Source organism: Osmerus mordax, chromosome 5, assembly GCF_038355195.1.
Source record: "Osmerus mordax isolate fOsmMor3 chromosome 5, fOsmMor3.pri, whole genome shotgun sequence".
Taxonomy (NCBI): Eukaryota; Metazoa; Chordata; class Actinopteri; order Osmeriformes; family Osmeridae; genus Osmerus; species Osmerus mordax.
Genome location: NC_090054.1, coordinates 11,435,731 through 11,462,427, shown reverse-complemented (window position 1 = coordinate 11,462,427; position 26,697 = coordinate 11,435,731). Strand labels below are relative to the sequence as shown.

The 26,697-nt window shown below is 45.3% G+C and overlaps 1 protein-coding gene across 1 annotated transcript in view; it reads right to left on the bottom strand.

Moving 5' to 3' along the window:
• Positions 1 to 26,326, bottom strand: part of slc24a3 (solute carrier family 24 member 3) — a 32,231-nt gene extending 5,905 nt beyond the window's left edge. The window contains exons 1-6 of the mRNA XM_067236215.1: positions 25,989 to 26,326; positions 14,226 to 14,342; positions 1,179 to 1,255; positions 661 to 735; positions 390 to 474; positions 43 to 146 (exon numbers count right to left, since the gene is read on the bottom strand). Of these exons, the coding sequence (XP_067092316.1) occupies positions 43 to 146; positions 390 to 474; positions 661 to 735; positions 1,179 to 1,255; positions 14,226 to 14,342; positions 25,989 to 26,181 (651 nt within the window). The 5' untranslated portion in view covers positions 26,182 to 26,326. The remainder of the gene's footprint in view (positions 1 to 42; positions 147 to 389; positions 475 to 660; positions 736 to 1,178; positions 1,256 to 14,225; positions 14,343 to 25,988) is intronic.
• Positions 26,327 to 26,697: the final 371 nt, after the last annotated feature.

Sequence of the window (26,697 nt, the reverse complement as noted above, 5' to 3'; positions counted from 1 at the left end):
TGAGTGTGGGCGTGCGGGCAAATAAAACGACATCAATCCCACCTGACCGGCAAAGATCCCACACACTCCGATGATGCAGAGGATGTTGAAGACGGCAGAGCCTACGATGGTTCCCACCCCCACGTCACCTTTAGTTATGAACACTCCTGAACAAGAGGCAAAAGCACACACAACACCGCTGGGTTACAGGCAGCATGGCTCACGAAACTGAAACCATGTGGGTCGGGGACCATATAGGGTAAAGTCACAAGGATTTTTGAAGACGAGCTAAAGGGAGTGGATCTTTTTTTTTTTTTTTATGATGATGATTGTCTGCGGGGCAGGATGAAAGAGAGAGAAACTGAGATAGAGTGTGAGTGAGTGTGTGTGTGTGTGTGTGAGTGACTGACCTATGACAGAGGTGAAGAGTTCTGGAGCTGAGCTGCCAGCTGCCATGAAGGTCGCACCCGCTACATCCTCACTGAGCTGGAGACGCTGAGAAGAGGCCGGGCGGAAGGGCGGAGAGGGAGGGGAGAGAGAGAGAGGTGATAAGAGGGAGATAAGAGAAGTACGGAAGAACGAGAGAGAAAATGTCATTAAGGATTTCGAGAGGATAAATTGGGCTTTTTTGCACTGCTGATTATGTTGACACATGAAACACGGAGCATTTTCCAGTCCTACCTCACAGATCTTCTCCAGTGAGGGAACAAAGTAGTCATCACAAACCAGCGCCAGGGCATAGAACATGTACACAGCCTGCAGAAACAGACCCATGGTCAGGGCAGCGATGGCACACAGACATGCACACGTCATCACACACACACATACTGTATACTCACGGACACACACTCATACATCAACACATTCTGTATACACACACACACTAGTCAAACACATATACAAACAGAGCTTGTCTTGGTCATTTGAGGGTCTCAGAAAGTGATATAATCATGGATCGCCTCCCTGTGGCCCTATGTTCTGGATAAGCCTCTTCAACATCTGGTAAAAAACACACACACACATACACACACGCGGCCCTCACACCAACACAGACAGGGTCTGTAGAGCAATATGCGTGTGTGTGTGTGTTGGGGTGTAGAGTGGTGGTGGAGGATTTTTATTTGAATGTAAGGATGTGTGGATACTTGTGCTGTAAATCATGCTGGCATGACCAAAGCACAGTAAAGTGTGTCACTTACAAACAGGACGTGAAAGCCCACCGCTCCCTCAGTGCGCTCCTGGTTGGTGAACAGATCGCTGGGGAATTCATGGAGTGCTGCAAAGAGAACACACGCATGCACAAATTAATTGAGTTAATTAGGCAACACTCTGACTGATAAACACATGCTTGTTTGCACTCAAACACCCAATATGAACCTGTTGACTGTAGTCTGTTATTAAGCCCGTACACTGTAAGGAAGTCTGTGGTGGAACACAGTGAGTGACATGTTTGTTATGGTAACAGGAGAGTGAGATTGATTGACAATAACTCTGCCAACATACTCAGTCTCGAACTCAAACATGACACAGTTTGATTCAAACCCACGCACACCAGAACAGTCACATACATACCAGTCTACGGGAGTGACAAGGCTAAACATAGCCTTTCGCTGTGTGTGTGTGCGTTTGTGTATGTACATACGCGAGAGCATGTGCATGTGTTGGTGTCTCTACTTGTGAGGGACAGTGTGGGTGCGTGCATGTCCGCGCGTGTGTGTGTGTGTCGTGTGCGATGGCTGCACAATGTGCGGTGACATTCTCTCCTCGAACACCCAAGAGGTTGTGTGAGTCAGCGAGCTTCAGCCTGCCCTCAAAGCCCCAAACACAACACAGCCATCTCTGCTCATAGGACCTGACAAGGCCCCAGAGAGAGAGAGGGAGAGGTGAAGAGGGGAGGGAGAGAGAGACAGAGAGGGCTGAGGGCGGGGCGGAGGCAGCGAACAAGTATGGGAGAGAGGATGAGAGGGAGAGAGCGAGGACAGAGAAAGGGGGATGAGGCCGTGGGAGGGCAGGAGAAAAAAAAGGAGAATGGGGCGAGGAGGAAGGAGGAGGAGAGAGGTGTTTTCAGAGACGGATCATTGAGCGAGTCGTGTATGGTCCTGAAATATGTTCTTTATACAAATCGTTCTCTTGGAAGTGTTCTCTCTCTCTTCCTCCTCCCCGTTTGGTTTTCCTCCTTCTCCCGTCACCTTCCCTCTCCTTCCTCCAATACAGTACAGTCGAAATCTCACAGTGGGCCCTACAGTACAGCTGGCAGGGCAGAAGCACACTGGAATGGGTTTCACGCTGTGCCTGGCAGCCAAGGTAGTCTCGCCAACACCAGCGCCCAGCTCTCAATGCCCACGCTCGCACACAATGAGCCAAGGTGCCAGTCAATTACTCCAAGATGCAGCCAAATACTACTTACAACACTAATAATAAGGGACTCGGATTTGTGTACAGTTCTACACCAACAACACTAATTTGCTCCCTCCCTCTGTCTCACACACACACATACACGCACACATACACAAACACATGCCCCCCCCCCCACCCCCCTACCTAGATACAGTACAATTGTACAGTATATAAGTATAGAAACCTTCACACACATCCCAAGTGTGATTTCACGCCCCACAGCCAAAACCAATTAAGAGCCCTTCAAAATAAAAAACAACAACAAACATGCCCACCCAAAAAAGTGAGCGGCTGGGGCGGACAAGAAAAAGAGCCTTCCCGCTCTCTGTGACAGAGGGGTCTTTTGTGTGTGTTCACCTCACAGTTCGGTTCAGTTCAGCCATAAGAAGCTCTGTCCGGCACTGGATTCCACCTCATTACTTCAAGTGAATGAATTGCAGTCAAATGAAACACATCGAAACACACAAATGAGACCTTTTCAAGCTCAAGGAAACGCACACAAAAAAAAGAATGAAATGCATTTAAATATATTAAAAGGCCTCGCCTCCCAGACCCCCCCCCCCCTTCATGATCTTTGCTCATTTTCATGTCAGTTGGATCCTTTCAGACCAGGCTCGTACAGAACCTCCACACTGTCGCCTGCTCTAAATGGATCATCTACGCTTGAGTCCATACATACACACAGCGCTGGAATGGTGCACTAAGTGCAGTCTGCTCTGTAAGGAGATTTATCCCCCCAGCGCTGAGGCTGGAGAGAGAATAACATGGGATTAAGAGGGAAAACAACAGGGCTACAAAGTGGTGGCTGTCACTCTGGCACTGGAGCCTCCATTCAAACAGTTATGAACGAGATGGATGGTGATGTCATTTGGCTTTTCTTCGACAGCATAAAAAAGTGGAGAAGATAATGGCTCAGAGGCCAGCTCTGTATTTATAGATGGACCGGCCTTGGTCTGATTCCCAACTGTGAGTAGGAAGGATGTTAACATCAAATGGTTGAGCTTAAGCATCTGTTTGACGAACAGGGTGTCCTGTATTACAATAACAATCCAAATCTTTGTTCTGTACCAGTCTGCTAGGGTCATTACATTTTGGGTACTGTAAATGAAATTGTGTAATACACTATACCTATATCTCGGTTTTGAAATAACTATATGTTTGTGACAACCTTTTCCTAAAAATGTATTAAATGTATTAATTAAAAAGACATGTCCTTACACTTGACATTGGAAGTCTTGAACTATTGATGTGAGCGAAGCTTAGTTCAGGGCGTGGCACTTGTGCAGCGTGTGTCGTTCTGCTCATCAACTACACCTGTGTTAGGTGGCTTCAAGCCCATTGGGCCACGTCTGATAAGGCGGCATTATAATGCCGCACCGGGAAGGAGGTACTCCAACACTCATTCCCGGTTGTTGTATGATTGTGCTGCTGCCACCCTCCTCCATCCCATCTCCCCTGTGTTGTCTGTATGTTGTTATCCTTCAGGGGGGATTATTACTCTATTTGCTCCCAGCCTCATATTGCATGTATGTTGCTTGCTAATGCTACAAGCAGTGTAGCATTAGTGCTTCCCCTAGATACATCTACTCCACCAAAGTCAAACCTATTTCTATGTCTATGGTTATCAATAAATGCTCGAATCAATTCCTGAGTGTCTTGACTGAAGTTAATGCTAATGAAGTGAAATGTCAATGAACAGCTCTTTAATTTAGGTCAACTTAAAAGCCTTGAAATCAAGTATTTTATCCTCCCATAAATCAATGTCTTCACCAGTTCTTCAGAAAAGGTTAAACTAAATTGAAAGAGGGCATTTAAAGGATCATTCAACATCTAATTCATGTTTGTGTGTTTGTGTGTGTGTGAAAAATAAAAGAGCTAGACAGAAGCATAGAGAGATAATGAAATGGAAAGAAAGAGCAGGAGAGATACTGGACTGTGTTCCTGTGTGTGTGTGTGCGTGTGTGTGTGTGTGTGTGTGTGTGGGTGTGTGTGGGTGTGATCTTCTTATATTCTCCATGTGACAGAATTTGACCTTTGGATGTCCTGCCACATTTGAGTGTGACATCAGAGGGTGCTGGAGATCCATAGTGTTAGCCGTGACAGAATTGACAGGCCGGTTTCCGGTACATACGACCTTTAAAGGTAGCTGGTCATTTCTCACAAAACCGTATCCAATGCAACGGCACGATAACCCTCAAGGAAGACAAAACTCAACATTTCAGTGAGGGATTCCCCCCTCCAGAGACGGTTCCTAATACAGAGAGGAGCAGACCATAGGCTGAAGTATGCAGTCAGAATAGAGATCAAAGTAAAAACTGGCAAAGGTTGTGAAAGGTTGGTGAAGACATTCAGTGTTGAATTAGTAAAGCGTTGGCAGTGTTCTCCATTAGTGTTTGTCAGTTTGGCCAGTGGTCAGCTACAAGGCTGGGGAGTGCAGGATCATCATACAATCACAGTATAGGCTCAAAACTAACATGCACATATACACACCCAAACACACACACAGGCAAAATGCTTGCATTGATACCCATAGAGACATACATTGTACACATGTACAGTGATGATATATTGTGCATAGTACACACACCCATAACACAGGTGTATACACATGAATACAATAAAATCAGATCAGGAACACATAAGAGTACTTAAACAGACAAATTCCCTATCCCCATTATCAAAGCCACACACAGACACACACACACGTACAACCACCCAAACACACGCACACTCACGCATACTCTCAAATCCCAGATTTTTAAATCTGTGCTGGATCAGGCTGGATTGACAGGATCCTGTCATAGATAACTAGGTTCGCTGGGGGGGCAGAGGATCTACGACATTGCCTTCAGTGTGTGTGTGTGTGTGTGTGTGTGTGTGTGTGTGTGTGTCCACGAGCACGCACTTACGTAATCAAAAGTCATTACATAAGGCCACTGTGAGCAGAGGAGAGAGTGAGAGAGGGACAGAAGAGAAAGGGGAGAGGAAAGAGAGAGCGAGAACGATCCTAATCCTATGCTTCATTATAGAGATCTCTGGAGGGCCGGCCTTTTACGAGCAGTAGAAAAGATCACTCCTTGTGCAGACGACAGATGGCTTTTTGTTCATCAACGCAAAGAGCGTCCCTGTTTCAACATCCCACAGGTAGCAGGGAGAAACGCCGGTGAAACGCTGTCAACCTACATCCACTGTAGTTAATGGCGGCAAATATGCATCCACGCACATATGTGTACACATGCACAGTGAAACGCTCGCACACACACCGAGTCAAACACACACTCACACAAACACAAATGGAGATTGGCAGACGGGATGTGAAGTCTTGTACCGGTCACTCTAATCTTTCCAACCTGAATGTTTAATGTACTCTAAGTAGACATGTACTATTTATATGAGAGTAATGTTAATATGGTTGGAGTGCCACAGTTACTGTATGTTGGCCCTTATGAGTACATCTTCACAATGAATTAAAAACCTCTGTGTTCCAAGGCTTAAAAAGCACACAAATCCAGCACTCATCCTCCAACATGCTACTTACAGAACAAAAATGAAATTAATATGATCTAATCTTCAGGAGAGAGCTAACCTCTTCTTGTCCGTCCAGTGTTTGCACAACCGAAGGCTTATCGTTTGTGAGTGGGGAGCGATAGACCATATTACGGGCTCCCTTCATTTCTGGGTGGACGTTGTTATGTCGGCTAATACAGGAGTGAAGCGTGGACAGCCTCAATATCTTTTTTGAATGTACAGTGTCTATCTATCCATTGCTATTCTGGCACGGGTGCCGCACAGACAGTGGGAGGCATGACCCAGGACATTTGTGCAATCGTGTTGCAAAAGAGGATGGATTTAGAGGGATTTAAGAAGGGGGTAGATACAGTATAGAAAAACAATCTGGTCCAAAAATGTGAGGAGAGGATGAAAGGAGAGGAGAGGAAAGGAAAAAAGGAGAAAGGAAATGCTAGGAAAGGAAAGGATGGGGGCAAGAAGAAAAGGAAACAAGAGGATCGCACAGGTTGAGCTGCTTCAAGCTCCCCCACTCTGTAAATTGCTTGTCTGAACACTTCCAGCCATGAGCAACAATTATCACCAGGGGAGGCATGGGGAAGGCTGGGTTACTGACCCCACACATCTCCCTACACACTGACTCAGACCTCCAGACGACGCTGAGACTCTCTCTACTCAATTACCAACTGCCAATCGACTGCCAACGCCATCTTCTGTCTGCACACTCATCCTGAAGTTTCCCCAGAGATCCCACAGAGGCATCCAAAGGAGCTTTGTGGGTTCGATTTTAAGAATGTCCACAAGCCTGGTTCAACATCTACGGCATTCCCATCAATACAAAATCAAACACATCCGATCAAAGTCGATTGTTATTCCATTTGATGAAAACAAATAGAGATAAATCAACAGCATCGCTACCGCCACCAGCCTCTCGCTCCCACCCGATACATCCCCAGCCTGGAATGGGCTCAGAGCCGAGTGGACACGCTTCAGTGTCACAGTCTTCAAGGAGGTTTGTACCGCCGACATGTCATATTCATAAGAACGTGGCTATTTTCTGACAAAGGTGTGTGAGGCCTCGATAGCTGGTATAATAGTCACAAGTCAGTCTGTGCAAGAGGCACGCGTGTGTGCATGCACGTCTGGAAGCCGGTTGCCCGTTTGAAAATACCTCTTCTGGTGGGGAGTGGGGTTGGGGGGCAGGGGGGAGGGGGGGGGGGGGGGTTGTCATTAGAGTGTGTCTGTGTGTGTGGAGGTTTCAGCGTGGCGGAGTGTGTGTGTGGGGGGGGGCGCAGTACCCTGTGAAAGGTTACATGCTAATACTGGCATTTAATCAGAGCGCCAACAAACGTGGGCCGCAAGAAATCAGGACACGCCGGTCGCGCTGCTGACCTGGGACATGAGAGAGGAGCTGGGGGGGGGGGGGGGGGGGGGGGGGGGCTCCTTCCTGGATGGAAACAACAGAACATGACAGCTTCTTGTTCTGTCTAATGAACACTACGCTCTGTATACTGCATGAGCCCCTAATACATGCAGAATTAGGTGCTATGGAGGTCTATGGAGGCTCCTAACTTAAACCTTGGCCATCACAAGGGTCCAACTATGACTGCTTTCCGAAACTTAAAAGGGTTTGTACTACGCCTCAATGTGTGTGTGTGTGTGTGTGTTTGTCTGAGTGTGTGTCTGTGTGTGTGTGTGACGGTAAGCCTGCTGCTTAATTACAAACACATTTACGGAGGTGGAATGCTCGTAAAGGAAAGGTTGTGTGCTAGTCAGAGGGAAAAGAGGAACGCAGAAAGAGAAAAACGGAGGAAGAGAAGGAAAGAAAACAACGTTATATGGCTGTGTTGTTTTGGGATGAAACTGGGCAAGTCTGAACGTATCTGGCCAAGACCTCAGTCAGTCTGTTACACTTGGAACCTTGTCTGCCAATGTTCAGTCAATCAGGCAACTATGGTACAGTATGGGTGATGGTCAAATTCAAATCACGTTCAACTGATTGACTAGTTGGAGGATGGATGGATGGATGAAAGGATGGATGGATAGACTGCATGACTGGAGCGTTTTCAGGAGGGTGAACGGCTGGCAGAGTCACACCGTACGAGGTAACCACCAGCAGCTCGTCCAAACATCACAATCGCCATCACGATGCCGTAGCCCATGATTTAATAACCTCAGAAAGATGGTTTATTTATTTTGGATGGTACTTACTGTCTGCTTAAAGAGCACTGCTAATTAACAGTAATGCTCTGCTAAACAGGGGGTGAGGTAGAGAGACAAAAATGATAATGGATTTGGATGTGCATGTATACGTGTGTATATGTGCAAATACACGCACACACACGCCACACACGCACACAAACACACACACACAGGGAGAGTACAGCGTCCTCAAGAGACTCTGTTCAAGTAAGTGTTCATAATTCAGCAGTGTTCTCTTTTGAAAGCATGCATCCTCAGTCCAACACACCCCTACCGCTGAGACCTCTCTCTGCTCCCCACACAGGACCAGGAAGTCCCCTGCAGGCTCGGTGTAGGCAGAGTGTGTGTCAGCACCTCAACACAGAGGTTTGTGTGTGTGGTGGTAGGCATGAGCAGCCATAGAGACATCCGTTTGTGTGTGTGCTCACCAACATGTGCAAGTGTGTGTGTGAGTGTATGTGTAACCTTGTTTGTCTGCTCCCTGCTCACTGTCAAACCTCCAGATCAGGTCCACACGGCAACCAGTGACATCACATACAATACACATTAGTGGCATTTACCATTAAACTCTTACATTTTCACCTAAAGCTCAGGAGAATTCTGTAAGTTCCCACACAAACCCATTAGATAGATGTAGATATGACACACTGCATAAACAGATGTGCTACAGCGGAATAATAATAATCCTGTCACATACAACCACTAATGTTCCTCTTATTCTACGTCAGATTAGATTACACTCCAGTTCTTTTCATATCCCACTCTTGGTGATAACACTGGATTACGTAACCGCGGCAATCTGGCCACTGAGCGTCAGGGTCCGATGAGGCAACGGTAGGTGATGACGTCATCTATACGAGGGGCCGAGTTGCCTTGGAAACCGGCATGTGAGGCCCTGGCGATTTGGAGCGAGAGGATTCTTGAAGGGGCCAGCTGAAAATAAGCCAAATTAGTACAAAAGTGGGAGGTGGGGATGTGTGTGTGTGTGTGTGCGGGGGGGGGGGGATTTCAGCTGTCTTAAGTCAGGCTTGGAAGACGCGAGAAAGCAACGGAAAGAAAGGAAAGAAGGGAAGAAGTAGAGATCGGATGAAGAAGGAATGACAAGGATGTAGACTGGCAAAAAAATGAAAGTATTTGGTTTTGGGAAAGACCAAGAAAAACAAAGAGCCAAGGAAAGAGCAAAGAAGCCAAAAGAACTAAGAGCCCAGTGGGCCGAGAGTCCCTAGAGAGCACAAACATTTGTGAAAGAACAACCAGAGACGTGTCTCAACAGGAATGAGGAGAAGCGTACAGTCTAGGAGAAACTGTACGCATTGTCCCCCAATGTCCGGTGTGTCAGCTCTGTCTCTTCCCCGCAACACTGAGGCGTTGAGATGAAAACATCCCCTGCAGTGGCGGGAGGTTCTGGAATGTGAACATGATGCACGCAGAGACAAGAGGAGAGGCAGCCGGGCTCCACCAACATCTCTGGAATCTGCATCGCTGGCCTCGTGCAGAGTTGGCACTAAACTGTGGCCAGAGAGATGCATTCTCACATCGAATCTTTTCATGTCCAGCAACTGCCTTGCCAACACACACATAATACACATTCTAGAGACAGACAGACACACACACACACACACACACACACACACACACACACACACAGACAGACAGACACAAATATACACTCCCCTGACCAGTGACCACAGTCAGGCCAGGTCGCCATGGTAACAAACGAGGGCTCCGATTGCACCTGCCAGAATTTGCCGGATAGTCCAGGCAGTGGAATGGCACTAACTCCCCCTCGCTTGGTTACTCAATACAAACAATCATACACTCCAGTCAAACTCTCTTCCACTTTACTCAGTTGTTGTTAACAGTTTTTACTGGATATCAAGTACATAATTCTATGGCACAATCGACAAGCGCTTTAGCAGAGGAATGAAGAGGAGACCAGGAAGGAGAGCGTATAGTATTCCACCGTAGGTCATGTTCATGTCAGGAACAAGGAGTGATAGAGATCAAGTCGTGGGCCGAGAGAAACAGATGTGCTAACAGATCGTGGAAAGATGGAGAGGGTTGGATGGCAGAGATGTCACATTCCTCAAGTGTAGGGGAAGAGGAGGGGTGTGTGCGTGTGTCTGAGAGATAGAGACTGGCTTTCCTCAACTCCAAGTCCACCATAGGTGCAATACAAAACTGTCCACATACACAAAGTCGACCGATTGTGTTTCATTGAGCAATTTCAAGAAGAATGTCACAGGGGATAGTTTGGATATGTTTGTCTCATCCAAGGCAGGGCCACTAACAGTCAATTGAAATAGATTTTCCTCCGAAAGGTAAAGTTTTAAATGCAGGACACGGGGCCGTGTGCACATGCATGCGTGCACGTTTCGTGTATGCTTGTTTGTGTTACAAGCGATTTATTGGTGTCGTTCGATAAAAGATCATGCCTAGAAATCCAAAATAAGATTACGTAGTTGAGTAACCTTGAGTTTGTGAAAACAAACAAGAGCTCATTCGTTATTCAGCGCACTGCGACATCAGAGGTCTTGAAAGAGGTGCTTAATCCCTTTCAACGTATTCACACACACTAACACACAATTACATACGCTCGAACACAAACACACACGCATGCCTGGCCCACCTCTGCCATTGTGTGGTCCGCCTTGTCGATGGTGAAACTACAGTCTGTTGGGTTGAGTGGTAGAAATGCCTAATTTTCCAACTGACACAGGCACTCACACAGATGCAAAGTGACACTGTGTGTTGTCACTGCGCTCAGGGAATATATATCTTTGAAGAACACACAAAGGCACACACACATAAACGCAACAAAATTAGGCCAATCGATAGGGAAGAACTATTTGTCTTCTGCCGTTGCTCCCTGCTCCCTCCGCTTGTCTTTCCTGTCTATGGCATCGTATTTCCTGCTGGTGTGACTCCTTGCAGGATGTGATGCGATGGGAAGAGACACAAGAGCCACCCCCCCCCAGCCTCCAGGCTGTGACATGCTTCGTGAGCCTCCCAGAGTGACAGATGCGCTTCAGGCAAAGGAAGGGGACTGTACGTGCAAACACACACACACACACACACAAATGCATGAAAAAGCCCACTTAAAAACATGTTCAAGAACACACATACAACATACAGCAAGGACACATGCATACATAAACAGTCTGCTAAAACACACACCTAAAGCTCATGTGCCCCCTTGAGGCTTGGGTTCCACAGAGTCCTCCCAGTGACGGATGTGATCATTTCTTGGGGTTTGGAAACCACGGCGGGGTTAGCTCGGGGGGTGATGCTGCGAGCAGAACACGACTTGCGTGTCTTTCAATCCATGTTTGCTCTCCGGCTGGTGCACCGTGGGGCAGAAAACAAACACCCTCAACCAGAGTCCCATGAATGATTGATGAAACACACGCTGAACAGAGGGGAGACTTACGGGGAAGGGTCGAGGCGGCTGTCTGTGGAGCCCGGCGTTCGCAGGATACCCTGTTATGTGTGACGCTACTGGCGTCAAGGAGCCACGGAGCCAGCGTGCGCTTGAGGGGGCTGGCTGTTTGTTCTGGGCTTCGGTCGCGCTGGACAGGGGATGTGGAAAGCATGGTTGTCGTGACTCTCGGAGAGAGACAAGGACCACTTTAGACAGACATTGTCGAGCTGACACGCACACACACTCGTCCACACACCCACTAATGAGGTGGTGCCTCTTGTTTCCACTGCATTAGGAGAGGGTAGAAACTGGACAATGTAAACATGATTATCTCTAATCAGACCGCCCACAGTGCTATCCTGTTTAATGAAGGTAGAATGGGAGTGTGTGAGTGTGTGTGTGTGCGTGTGTGTATATTAAACAGTAAGAGTGACATAGAAAGAGGTAGGAGAGAAATACAACAAGTATTGTGTGTGTGTGTCAGAAGACAAGGAGGGAGAGGAGGCAATTGATAGAGCTAAAAGTAGCTAGAGTGAAGTGGCAGGGAGAATCCCTGCATCTTTGAGTGGCTGCTAATGGAGTATGGAAATAACAAATACTGCCAACCAGAGCAAGTTTACAATACTATTTCAGAATGTTTACTAAACTTTCCAGCTTTATTTAAGTGTTTAAGGAAATGTATGTTTGTGTGTGTGTGTGTCTGTGTGCGTGCGTGCATGTGTGTGCATGCATGTGTTCTGTGTGTGTGTGGGGACTGACATGAAGAAAGTCTCACTGGGCTAGACTCCACATCTCCAACATAAAATAGATGACCGTAATCCTCAACATTAGAACTAACTGAATCAAGGGATTCAGACATGTGAGGGTCTTAAGACAGCCAGTTACGGAGCTTGTTGAATTTGAGCTTTCTCCATGTGAAAAGTTGAATGGACTGGCCAGTGGCAGTTTGTCATTGTTTTTTCCATGTGACTACCGCCACTGTTCCACACATTGTATGGGTGTTGTTTCTGAACCAAGCCCTCCTTTATGAGATCAGAGTTAATGTCCTCACATGAGTAAGGCTTGATAGATGGTGAGGTCTTTGACATTGGCGGACCATTAGTAATGACCACTTACGAGGAACTGCGTGTGTCTCCTGATCCTTCAAATAGAACTGGAAGAGATGGAGAGATGGGCAGTGGGAGGGAAGAGAAAATGAATGAAATTGCAAGAAAGCATGTCGTCAGACGAGGCTCTTTGGTGCAGAAAGGCAGGGATGATGCCTATTAAAATAATTACTGTGTTTCAGGAGGCAACGCGTGATTAAACGGAAACAGGCTATTAGGTATTTCTGTCTAAATATAACTCCCTCATGCAAGCTAAATGATAACTACCAAATAGAGAGAGAGAGGGAGAGGGATATAAACAGAGGGGTAGAATGTGTGTGTTGGGCCCGTCTGTGTGTTGGTGTGTGTTCACGAGAGTGTGTATGCGTATGCATATGTGTGTGTGTCAGTGAGTGTGTGTGTGCGTGTGTATGTGTGTCCACACAGGGGTGATTTTAGGGGAGTGGAGAATTTACAATGAGATCAAGAGAATGCTTGGCAGAGTGGCAGCCTTGTAAAGCGACGGGACCCCACATGGAAAACACTCCAGCAGTACCAGGCAGAGAGAAAACACACACGCCCACGGAAAAAATCCGACATCTACGGACGAGTGCCCTTGCTTACAGCTCGGAGCATCTTCACAAACACAAACATACACACAAACACACACACACACACTCCTATGCCCTCTCTGGTCCAGAAGATTTTGCAGCCAGCCAAAGCAGAATACAGACTGAACTCCCTCTGGCTTTTCTTTATCTGTTTATTCTTTATCTCATCTTTATTTCTCTGAAGTCCTCACGTTTTCTGACTCTCATCTCCACACCAGTACTCTCTCTCTGTCTCTCTCTGTCGCTCTTCCGGGAATCCCTCCATTTGGCCCATAGGCTTCCATTCACTCTTTTCTTAGATGGTTTACTCATTTCATTCATTTTCAACCATTCACGGCTTCTTGAAAGCTGATTTGATTTGAAAGCTTAATGTTTTGTAGCCAGCTGAACTCTTCAACGAACAAGCACACACTGCAGCTATAGCAGGATGAACACTGATGCACTACTACATGAGCTAGACGGCAGTTATTGGTTGGCCTTGCATTTTATTCAAAATGATCAATTGATCCATTCATACAGCTGTTTCAGAACTTGTCGCGTAGCCTTTTGGCATGTCAGTCACAGACAACAAAAAACTAACATTTCCACGTCTTCACCATGTTACATTTTGAATGGAAAGCCTCACATGCTAACTCGCTAACTTCGAGACTGAAGCTCAATGGGATACTGTTGAATTACACAAGTGATCCAATCGAATTTATTTAACTTATTGTCAGGTTTGACTGACACCTTTCCCTGGCATAGGAGAAGCGTTTCAGGACCCTGCTTCTGAAAGGATGTTTTAATATTGCTGTAGTCCTAATGTTACAGATTTGCAGAATGACTCCACATGGCATCCTGTCAGTTCATCTGGCAACCTGAGAAATGTAATGTAAACATAGAAAGTTTACTCCTGCATAGCTTCCAACTTTCCTCTTCTGAACTTCCCTAAATCAATGTCAAAGCATGGACTGCTGAAGCTTAGGGGGAGACTTAAGTGCACACTGGGTGAAGAACAGTGAAACAGGTTTGTGCCAGTCTTACCTGGTTCAGTGCAGTTTTTGGAAGGGGGCTCCGTCTCGTTGTCGTAGGAGACCTGCAGTAGTCGACGACTGCCCCACCTCTCTTCCTCCTCAGTGGCGTGGCTGGACATGTCGTAACCTTGACAGGGTGAGGAAAACACACTTGTTCACGGTTCAGTCCGTGGCATGGAGTATAACAGCAGACACTAAAGTCTAAAAAGATTGATGACATCATATACAGTATGCTACTAGTCAATATTTCCATCCCAGTTTTCACATGGGAAAATTCAAAGCAGTAACGGTTCTTATTTTCTAGTCCCAAACACATGTGACATCATTTCCCAGAGAATTGTACAATGAGCAACACTGCATGTCCAAAAATACCCCCGAATCATCCGTTGAGGTTCAGCATGTTTGCAAGCACGCGTTAACTGTTAGGCTCAGAGTCAGCGGGTGCACAGAGGTATATGGAATGTATCAGTCTGAATATAAATGTCACACAGGCCTCGTCATATACAGTAGGACCAGAGTGGCAAATGTATGGTGCGTCCTTCCTGTTTTTCCTTCACCATGAGAGTCCGGTTCTAACCGCCAGGAAGCTTCATCAGCACGTTGACTACTTTTTCATAAAAGCTAGTGTACACTCTTTCCAAAAGCCTTCCAAAGACGAGCTCTTACATAAAAAGGAGAAACATATTCTCCGGCTGAAACATAGCTGTTGTGACATCACAGGGAGCGTGTTCCTACGGCAACACAATTCCCAGCATGCTTTGTAAGCCCTGGGTGATCATTCCGGCAGCTCAGTCATCTGGGTCACGGTATCCTCAAACACCCGCCTGGAACTCATCTCAGCTCCCACGATGCAACAGGCCCTGACTTACGGCTGCGAGCCGCCAAACTATAAATAGCCACAACTGTATTTATGAAAATGGGAAGTAAAAGCAATCTCTTTGTTCAACTGTTTGAATGGAGAGAGCACTTTGATGCAAACCATGCTGGCCAAAGTATGTTTTGAAGTACTATGTAGATGTTGTACTCATAACAAATACTTGATGTAATAATGTTACAGTTAATTGCTGACTCAGCACAGCTAATACACAGCAAGACTCCTGTGGTGGTCCTTCTTAAAGCATGTCAGTATGCCCATATACGTATGTAAAGCTTACATTGTTGTGACACATCCTGTCGTCCTGGTCCTGATCTTCCCCTAAGCTGATGCTTATGTTCAGCTGTGTTTGTGTGTGCAGGACTACTGACAGCAATAGCTTGGAGCAGACACTCAAGACGCCCCACTGTGACCTTTTTCTCTCTCTCAGTCTTTGTCTTTCATTCTCCTCTCCCTCTCCACGAATGCTCAGGAGAAGTCGTCTCAGTTGGAAGAAGTGTGTGGCTGGGTAGACACAGGCTAGTGTCGGTTGAGAGGGGTTCTCCTTGACCGGCTACCGTTACAGACTAGAGAGTCACTGCATCAACACACACACACCTTTACACACTCATTGTGGGTAGTGGGTGTTGACAGCTCTAAGTCACCTTATGAGTACATGTTTTTTACCTGTCGTCCATGCACACACACACAGACGCAACACACACACACACACACACACAAGGAGGCATTACACACACACACACACACACACACAGAATTACACACACAAGCATTCAAATACAGAACCAAACACATAAAACCAGACACAAACACACACATACACATACGGCTCAAATCCAAAATCCCATATCCAAAACCAAACAGACCGACAGTCTGACCCATCAATTACACAAAAATCCAAACACACACACATCATGAGATGTTTGTATTCTTAAATTGTTTAGTTCTTAGAAATAGTTAAACTTTTGTACTTTTACTTAATTTAAGATCTGTATATGTTTAGTGTTTTGCACCTCCCTGCCACAGTAAATTCCGTGTTTGTATAACATACATGGCGAATAAACCTGATTCTGATTCTGATCTCTTGTGGTTCTATGTTTAGTAGTAAGCGCTGTTCAATGAGCCGGAATTCATCCACAAGCTTGAGTTACTATGGAGACATGACGTACACAGGACCGTACAGTAACAGTCGAGACGAGAGAGAGAGGGGATGATGTGAACACGGAGTAAAAAGACGACATGTCTACCACACACTGAAACACATGCACACAGAGAGCAACCAACATTGCTTTCACATAAATATTGCACAGTGAACAACACATTTCTCACATTGGTAGAGGCTGTGTAGATGTTATGGTTGTTCGGTGTCTGGCATGAGTAAGTAAACACAGATGGATATGAGACACACCAGGAAAGCCCACATGCTGCAGATCCAGATCAGAATACGGAACAAGGCATTGGCTTTTCCATGGGGGATATAGATGCAAAACTGACCTGGGGAGGTGTGCACATAGACACCATGCTTAGACACTACAGACTTCATGCTTTAGAAGCCCAGTCCTTCAGCAGAGTCCTCAGGTGGAGAACTGTAGTGCTATTACTAAGACAACCGTGAGTCACCCAGGTTACGTAACTGAAGGTTTTGTTGTGTTTTTAATGAAGAATGCCATCAGGAAGAATATGAGTCGTCATGTAACAGTCTGAAAGGCTACTGTGGAAAGAAAGATCTAACCTTGGTGTAGTCTGTGTGTCTGTGTGGTTGTGTGTCTGTGTGGTTGTGTGGTTGTGTATGTTTGTTGCATGCCTAGTTTGGAGAGGAAATGTATTTGTGTGTGCCTCTTTGTGTGTTCATGTGCCAACATGCTTGTTAAATGATCAGTGTATGCGTGTGTATGTGTGTGTGTGTACAGGATGAGCAAATGAATATACTGTGTGTGGTGGTCAAATGTTTTCAGGTTATCTTGCAAGGATGTACTGAAACTACAGGAGTTCCCCCATCAGCCTTCTCCTCTGAAGAAATCTAGGCCAGTCGTGTGTGTGTGTAATGATCTTCAATACACAGGGGGAGGTTTAGACAATCCACATGACAAACTGTTCAGGGCTACAGAAAGTGAACACACACACACAATCTTTACCGTATTCTATAGTAAATTTAGATCTATGGGTCCAAATGACCCCATAATGTCGTTATGAAGGGGAAAAGGGGGAGGGGGGGGGGGAGGGGGAGGGGGGAGGGGGGAGGGAGAAGAGCACCAAGTCCTCCCTCCTGTCAAACCTAATCAGGTAGTTCATCTTCATTAGAAATAGCAAGTGTGTGTATGTGGGTTTTGTGTGTGTATGTGTGTGCGCATATGGACCACTGTAGGTAAACAAGAGCCCTGTCCCTTGAGAGGGAAGAATCAGGCCAGGGACCGGTAGTACCGAATACAGTGATGCAACATGCATCTTGTGTGTATGCGTTACACAAACAGGACTGTAGATTGTGGAATGTGTTATATATCTGAGATGATAGTGTCTACCTCCTGACAACCGTTGTTACCATGACACCAGATCCTTCTGTGCACCTTTTCAAGGTGCACACTGGCTTCAGGCTAAGCTTCAACCTGTGTATACTGTGTATATCAAATTGAGATGTGTTCCAAAAAGTCCCCCAACAATTGTCTACTTTTACATCTTGACTCCCCCAGTTCTCAGACAGAGTAAGTTAAATGTAATTGTCACATCCATCTACAAGAAATCTTTGATTATATTTGTGGTCCTGAATATACTTTTTAGCTCTTTAAAGGTAATAGTAATGTAGTCTGGTAGAGATCTCTAACCCAAACAGTCACACACACGGTTTTCCACAAACTACACATCTTTTCATCATCAGGAGACTGCTCATGTCCCCCCTCAATAAATACAATTGTTCATAAGTGGGATGAGTGACTCAAGGGACTACCTTATGTTAAATAGCCCAGGGGGTCCTGAGGACCACCTCCGCCTCCAAGGACTTCATTAAGGGTGGTCAGAAATATGCCTGAACACATAAAAAAAAAAGATCAATAGCTGATAAAAACTAGGCCCATTGGAGGGCGTTGGTAATTGGTGGTTAACGAGTATGACAGCTCGTTAATGGGCTTGTTAATAAACTCGTTATTGTCCATGACAATGGACAAAAATAATAATAAAATGACTAAATGACTAAATGTGAATGTCCAGTGTCATCCACCTCACATGCTGTGAGCGTGTGAGAGTGCGCTGTCAGGTTGTCAGATTTCCCTCGCCCATCTCTCCATCTCTCCCTCATCCTCGTTTGAATGCCGTGGACAGGGTGGCTTTGAGGAGCTGGTTGTCCCAGCGGGGGAGGGGTTTGGTGGGCTGCAGGGTCTGTGAAATCTCCATCTCTCCTGTGGAGCTCCTTCTGGGCCATGCTAACAGTCTTTGAGGCAGATGGAGATGGACTCAGCATCTGCTGTGGGTGTCATGCACAGTTGCTTTATCTCTCCATCTCTCGTTATTGCTCATGCGCACATTTTCTCCATCACATCCACTTCCACCACTCTCTCAACACATAGAAGTTAACTTCCAATAGTAATTCTCTCTTGACTTGAATTATTGGCTGGAGAGCTTTGGCTCCAAACCACAGTTGACAATCTGTATAGCAGTCAAGACGAACAGGCCTTTTATGGAGTCAACAGATGATCCTAAACCTGTTTCATCATAGTTCCCTGGCTGAAGAACTAATCGAATTACATGTATTACTGTAAGTAAGAACTCAAGATGACGTTAGATTAATTCAGTCACGGTCCGTAGGCCAGTGGACAATTGCGGTTGTATGACTGCATTCTTTTAAGACTGTTGCATTGATTCTTTGGTGACCGTGTGAGAATGTGCGAGAGTGTGTGTGATTGTGTTGCTATTTTGTACTTACATGCGTGTGCACGTGTGCATCACATGCATTTAAATATCGTTTCACAGCCAACTCCAATGCAAGTTCAGTCACAATGACTGATGGCCATAAGATGACACTTCCAGCTCATAACCTCCAGGAAGTATTTCACACCTCTCCCTATGTCCTGAGGGATATCTCATTCCCTCTCCAATAAGGTCACCCAACCCATCCCCATGTTTATTCTTACTTAAACGCAAACCATGCCACAAAAAACACAATCTATGGCTAAAATGCGAAAATTCTCAATGTGACACACAACTGTGAAACACAACGACTTACATAGTTTTCCCTTATTCTGCAAGCTCTGTCCAAAACATGTCCTCACACACTCCCTGCCTGATCTACATACAGAGCATTGTCAACTGCCAGACGATAAAAACGTGTTTATCCAAAAGGGAATTTCAGAAACTCTTTCATCCCTTTCCTTTACACTAAAAGCAGCCAAAGTAGAAAAATGACTTCAGAAAACAAGGAGCAATTCTCAAGATATACTTCAATATGCATGGTATGTTGATGGAAGGCATACATTTTTGTACTTTGAGTAAAGCATGCGTGACCATCAGCCATGTGTATCTTACATCCCATGATTTGCACCAGCCTGGAGATCAGGAGAGGCTTCTCTCTCATCACCCCCTATTGAGAAGATGAATATCGTTAGCTAATTGGTCTTTTCATTGAGAAAGCTCTGCTGTGAAATGAGCAAATCACACACACACACACACACACGTCTCACACCACACGTGCAGACACACAAGCTCACGCAGAAACACATTTAATTTCACCCCATGACACTGAGAGCATGATGAATCGGCGCCGAGTAATTAAAAGGCTAAATGGTTCCATTGGTCTTCCAAGTGCAGGTGAATAGCTCAGTGATAGTGTTTTCATTGTTCAAGCGAACAAAGGCTCTGGGGCTAATGACTGCTGACGACTCCAGAGTCTTCCATTGTCTGCCTTCTATCACTTTGCCAAATAGATATAGAGAGAGGAAGGGGTAGAGAAAGGGATGAGAGGTGTGTGTTTTGTGCGTGTGTGTTAGGGGAGTGTGAACCAACCTTGACCATCTCACCCTGTGCCATCAGGGGGCTGTGACATTACTGTGTCACATAGTAACATACATGTTGACACACTTAGTGTCCCTTCCTGTTCTTCTCAGGAAATGTCAGCGCTACTCAGACCATCTGCCATAGACCCACTTGAACTCTGGGACCTTGTGCGTGTGAGAATGGTCCACTTCGTAGACTTCCGCACTCCAACAAAAGACCATCAAGGTAGATACAGAAGAGAAGATAAAAAGTAGCCATCCTGCCACGAGGACATTATAAGGGCAACACCAAGAACTCAAGTCTTACTGGTAGTTGTAGTCCTTTAGCATATATCTCAGGGCTCAGGAAGCCCTGGGATCTCACTGGTCTATAGGAAAGAGCTCTAGTAACGTTTCCTTCTCGTCCTCTACATGTAATGAGGACTTTTATGGTGCAATTTCCATATTAGGGGTCAAAGCTATGCATGTTGGAAGAAGCAAACCCCAAAGCAGTTGTCGTGGGGTTGGTTGTATTGGCCTCTGACTGTGTGCTGAAGCAGAGGAGTGGAAAGATAGGACAAGAGGGGAGGAGAGTCAAATGCCAAATTCGAACTGAATTATAAGAAACAGGAGGAGAAGAAAAAAAGGATATGGACAGAAGAGTGATAAGAGTGATTAAAACTAAGGAGAACATGGAGAGAGACTTCCCCTCTCACTCTCCACGGACCCCCCCCCCCCCCCAGGTTCTTGGAAGGTCCCAGAATACATGCCGGTGTTCTAAAACGGGCATCGTGATGGTGATTAATTGGTCAGGGTGTATTTGGGGATCGGGAGAAGAATAGCTCAGAGTGTTTAATCACAGTAGGATGTAATATGGCATCACAGACTCCCAGATAGACCCAATGCCCCCATATCCATCATACTGGAGCAAGTCTTCCCACAGGCCCACAGACAGACATACATCCTTATTTTATCTCCCTATGAGAGTTGAAGACACCAACTGGTCAACTGGTGGTTAATAATGAGAGGATTGGGAATAGAGCAATGAGCACACATGCTCACACCTCAAACACAGAACCTGTCAGATGCATAAAAACATTTACTATTATAAGATTTTCCTGTATGCCAACATACAATCAAACACAGAGCACCAGCAGCCAACCCAGAATCTCTACCATCTTTCTGAGTGTAAACCAACATAACGTACCTTCATTTTTTCTCTCTCTGCAATCAGCATATTCCTTATATTCACATCCCTCTGTATTCATTATTCATATGCAGGGTTGAATTAGTAATAGTCTGGGACTATAATCAACAGGCCTGTTGTTGCAGCCTCATAAAAAAGATTGATGGTTATTTCTGTCAAGCAGATGGTGTGTGTGCATGTGTGTATATGTATGTGTGTGAGAAGATTTATGTAAAAAAAAGGGATATCAGAAATACTATAAGAATTAAAGACAAAAAACATGAAAACATCCTTCCCAGATGCTCTGAGGCAAGTGGTGTAACCATGGTGTCCAAAAATGACCACTCAATGAACCATAAGGTCATAAACCATTTCCAATCTAGATTCCTTCAAAGCCCAGGCAACCAACCGGTAATAACCGACTGGACAAGCTGGCCACCAGTAAACCTAGGTGTCAATAATGTTTACAACACCCCCCTGTAATATTTACTGCATGGGTTGTGTACATGGAAAAGTATCATAAAAAATGCTCTGGAAAAGTGTCATAAAACACGCACATATTTAAGTCAAACTTTAATAGAATCTGAGCTTGTAAAATCTAGAACACAAACCGTGTAAGAGGGGAGATAACCTGTCATCGACTCTCTTCTTATTCTAAAGACTGGATTTGCTGGAGGTGGTTTAGCCTGATGTTCTCTACAGTGAATTTACAATATTTTTATGCGTCATGCTGAGACCGCTTTTTGCATCAGTTGTTGTGCATACTGATATGTAATGTGATATCAAATTGGGATCTGGTCATAGAGTTGATTTGTCAAGTAAAAAAGCACAATTGTTCTTTCTTATACGTCTTTCTGGAAGTGCAGAAGCAGAGTGTCTCTCTCTCCCTCGGTAACAGGGCCTTGAGGTCTGTCCTCGCGCTCTCTCTGCCTCTCTCTGATCTCCTATAATGGTAGAGAACGTACAACTTTTATGTTTGGCTTGTAACTCATTTAATTAATTTACTAAATGAATCATTATTATTTTCGCTTTACTACACTACTTACGTTATCTTTACTGCACTGCACAGTGTTCCTTTAGATTGAGAACCTCTGTTTTTATTGCATTATCATTATAAAACCAGACATGGCATTCAAACAAAAAAAAATTATGGTACTGTTCTTTACTGTGATTGGTTCTATCAGTTTATTTTATATGGTCAAAATAGTGCAAATCAAATACAACCTGTTCCTTTCATGTTTCAAAGAGAATAGTCAATGATCATATCTCTGGACTGTGGGATGTGTGTCTGAATGTATAGGCGTGTAGGTGTGTTTATTGGCGTGGATGTGTACTGTATGTGTGTGTACGTGCGTGTGTACTGTAAGTGTATGTGTGTGTGTTTGTTTTTGTGGGGGGATCTGGGACCCCAGCTGTGAGAATACCCATTATTCTAGGACAAAAGAATGAACCCACACATCCAAAGATTGAGCCTCAAGCATCTAAGAACGTCAGCTGTTTTTTCAGCTGACTATATATATGGTGCTATGGTACAGAAACACAGGTAAAATAGTCTCATACAGTAATACACTCTTTTCCCCTTCCACCACCCAAACTAGCTCAGATAATTTGCTTCAGAGAGAGAGAGAGAGAGAGAGAGAGAGAGAGAGAGAGAGAGAGAGAGAGAGAGAGAGAGAGAGAGAGAGAGAGAGAGAGAGAGAGAGAGAAGAGAGAGAGAGAAACAAATAAAGATAAAGATAGGAAGAGGGAGGGAGGGCAACTTGAGACAGGTTGGCATGTATGATGAATGAGGTAGTCAACATACAGGAGCAGCAAAGAGCCTGCTGTTTTCACTGGGGAACAGGTGGATCCATCTCTCGTACACACACTTCACACACATACTCACACACGCATACACACACACGTGTACTAGTCTGTCATATTATTCCACCTCCTCTCTGGGTGTCACTCTGCAGGCATCCCTGATGAAAGGCGGAAACAGTACATAAGGAACACCGCAAGGAAAGGGAACTAAACAGAGGAAGAGGGCGCGAGAGAGAAAAAAAGAGAGAGGGGGAGAGAGAAAGTGAAAAAGCATACTGCCAGGATGAATATGCACCACAATCTCAATATGGTTCTTTAAAATCAAATACATCTTACTTTGTGGCCCACTCCTATATTTAATTAAACAGCTGTCCTTGTTTATCAGGCACAACAAGGTAAATAATCCTAGCTATCCATGATTTACCTGTCTAGAACATTGCCTGACATCACAGCTTCCATTTGACTGATGAGAAGAAGTGCATTGTGGGTGGTTGTTTGGGTGATGGGGCTAGCCGGGCGCACCTGGTCAGGGGATGAAAAGACTCTGTTCCACGCAAGCGGATAAACAACAAATAAATGAATCAACAAACAACAGACAAGGCTGTGAGAGAACAACAGATGAGGAAATCTTCAGGATTAGTTACAACTGATGGGAATGGAAAAACAAGAGAAAAGATGGAGAGACAGCGAGAGAGAGAGACAGCAAGAGAGAGATAGCGAGAAAAGACAGAGATGGGGGGGGAGAGAGATGAAGACAGACAGCAAGAAAGAGACACATGGGGAAGTGAAAGATAGAGACAGCTAGGAGAGAAACAGAGAGAGAGAGAGTTGTAAGAACAAACCTAGAGAGACATAACGTAATAAAACAATATAACAACGCAAACAGTGGAGGGAGAGAGAAGACGTACAGAGGCACAGGAAGAGAGCAAGAGGAAGCGAGAGTTTCAGTGACTGAGCGAGGGAAGGAGAGGGGGGGGGAGAATGAGAGAGAGAGAGAGACTATGTTTGCGTCTGCACTCAAGCAGTCTCAGACTGGAAGGAAGCTCTCTGTTCAAACAGCCTGACCCAGATGCAGCTGAATTAGACACAGCCTCAGAGAGCACCGTGCGCATGCACGCGTGTGCGCACGCGGTCGGAGAACGACGCAGTAAGTGATGGAGTGACAGAGAGACGGAAAGTTTCAGATTGAGACGTCGAAATAACAAGCGATGAATGGGGACAGAGAGGGAGATAGTCACCTCAGAGACACCTTGCCGTGACAGGCAATCTGCGCTCTCCATCCCCTTCTTTCTCACTTTATCTCATCCCTTCTTTTCCACTCCCTCTCTCGCCGCTCTGCTTCATCTTTCTTTCACTTTACCCTTTACCTTTCTATTCAACCCGGGGGGGGGGGGGGGGGGGGGGGGTTTTCTCTGTTATTCCAGCTTTTTAGTGTGACCCTGTTCTTAAAGCCCTGGAGCCTCCGAGTGCAACCACTGTCCACTTTTGCTCTTGTGCAAAAAAATCCCATATTGCCGTACCAACAGAGAAACCACAACCACGTTATGCAATGGGATAATCTACATGACCATAACTAGTGCCCATTAGTGCCCATATGACATTCCATACATCGACGATGTCCATTCGTCTCGGAGGGGTTGTCTTTAAAGTTTGCCGCTGATGTTTCCTAGAAGGATAATGGTATGCCAAAGTGGCCTGGTCTAATGCATGGTACAAGAGGATTCTGGGAATGTGTGTGCTCAAACACTTATAATCTCTCCATTGTCAGTCCTTGAGTGTAATTATTATATTTCTTTGTTTTTAAAAGGGGGTGGTGGTGGTGGTGTGGTGGGGGGGTCAGACAAAAATGACAAGATGGAATAAAGAACAGACAAAGGTAGGGAAGAGGTTGATAAAATCCACCAGGACAAATGGGTGTGTGCTCATATTGAGACTCAGACACACAACTTCAGTACATCCCAGAGATGAATAGTTACTGATGTGACTGCAGGTATAGCATTGACAGAGAGAGAGAGAGAGAGAGAGAGAGAGAGAGAGAGAGAGAGAGAGAGAGAGAGAGAGAGAGAGAGAGAGAGAGAGAGAGAGAGAGAGAGAGAGAGAGAGAGAGAGAGAGAGAGAGAGAGCGAGAGAGAGAGATTCCTTTTTTCATAAGAGAAGAGGTGTTATCAGTGAAGGACTCCTCATAATTCGCGAATTGTTCCTCTGGAATAAAGTATCTGCCTGCCTGCACTGCAACTGCACTGCTACCAGCCTCCTTAATGCTACCTTGAGCTCACCGATTCCTGAAAAGAAACTAATTTAAACTATTCAGATACAAGCTTGAAAGGAATAGTATTCAATATGCATAGTTCCTATACCGAAATGTTTATTATTAAATTGTTTGAGTCAGTCATACGACTTGTGCTTGTGGGATTTGTCTATATCCAGTACTGATTCGTTGCAATAGTTACAGTGAAGACAGCACCCCCTCCATTCTCATTCTGCACTAGTCAGAATACAATTCTTAGCAGACACGAGTCATAAAGTTTAGTAGCTTTCTTTTTCAATAGGCTGTTTGCGTGTATAATAGGCATATTTAAGAGGTTTAAACGCCTGCATTCTAATATTCAAGCAACTGTGCGGCGACTGACACTACCAACTTCAGAATTATATTGAGTGCAGATGTTCCACTCGCTCCCGAGCCATGGAAACAAATGTTTTTGTCAATTACTTTTGTAGCCAGAACCATGGTTTATACGGGTGCTATTTTGGGTGGTCACACTGAAGACTGAAAAGTCGAAAAAGAAACATTTGAACTTGTTGCAATCCTATAAAAAAAGAAATTCAACTAATTCTTGTTTATGCCACTCAACTACAGGTGCGTTATTCAAGCGTCATTGCATCATTAAGACGGATACAACATTCCCCTTCTAGGTAAAGCGTGTTACGAGCGTTACGACAAATATTACTCACCTGATTTATCTGTCAAACATGACAGCCCCGTAACAAGCGCTAGCAGTACCCCAATGAAACACATCTGTATACCGAACAACTCCTTTCGTTTTTTCCGCCTTGCTTTGATCTTTCGCTGGTTCAGCATCACTTGTGGCGGGCGACCTCGTACCCGGACGGGATCGAGCATCCCGCCAACAGCTATCCCATCCATGGAAACGTTTTCACGGTAAAAGTGTTCCAGGAAACCCAGACTATGACAGCGAAGGGAACGGGAAGAGAAGAAAGAGATGTTGCAAAGTTACACAACGACAGAAATTGATTGTCGACTCGTTGGAGACGTTGACAGCACGCTATATTGAGGCTGATTGTTGTATTCTATATTAAGACTACTTCAGACGGAGAAGTTAGTTTGCGTTGAGGATGTTGCGAGAGAACGGAGCGCTCCATGGATGCGTCAGTTTGGTGCCATGTCTCGCAGGACACGATTTGAAGCGGGGCTGAGGATGTCGAAAAGAGAAGAGCGCGAGCGGGAGAGGGAGGAGTGTGCGTGCGTGCGTGTGCCTGCGTGCGTGTGGCAGTGAGAGAAAGAGAAAGATGACATCAGTTATTAATCGAGATATGCACTCGTCATGGCCCTGGATGACACTTTGGGGAAATGTATTACTTTATTAAAAAACATCATTTTGTTTTTTTCCCCAATTCTTTTCATCCCCCCCCCTTTTTCTGC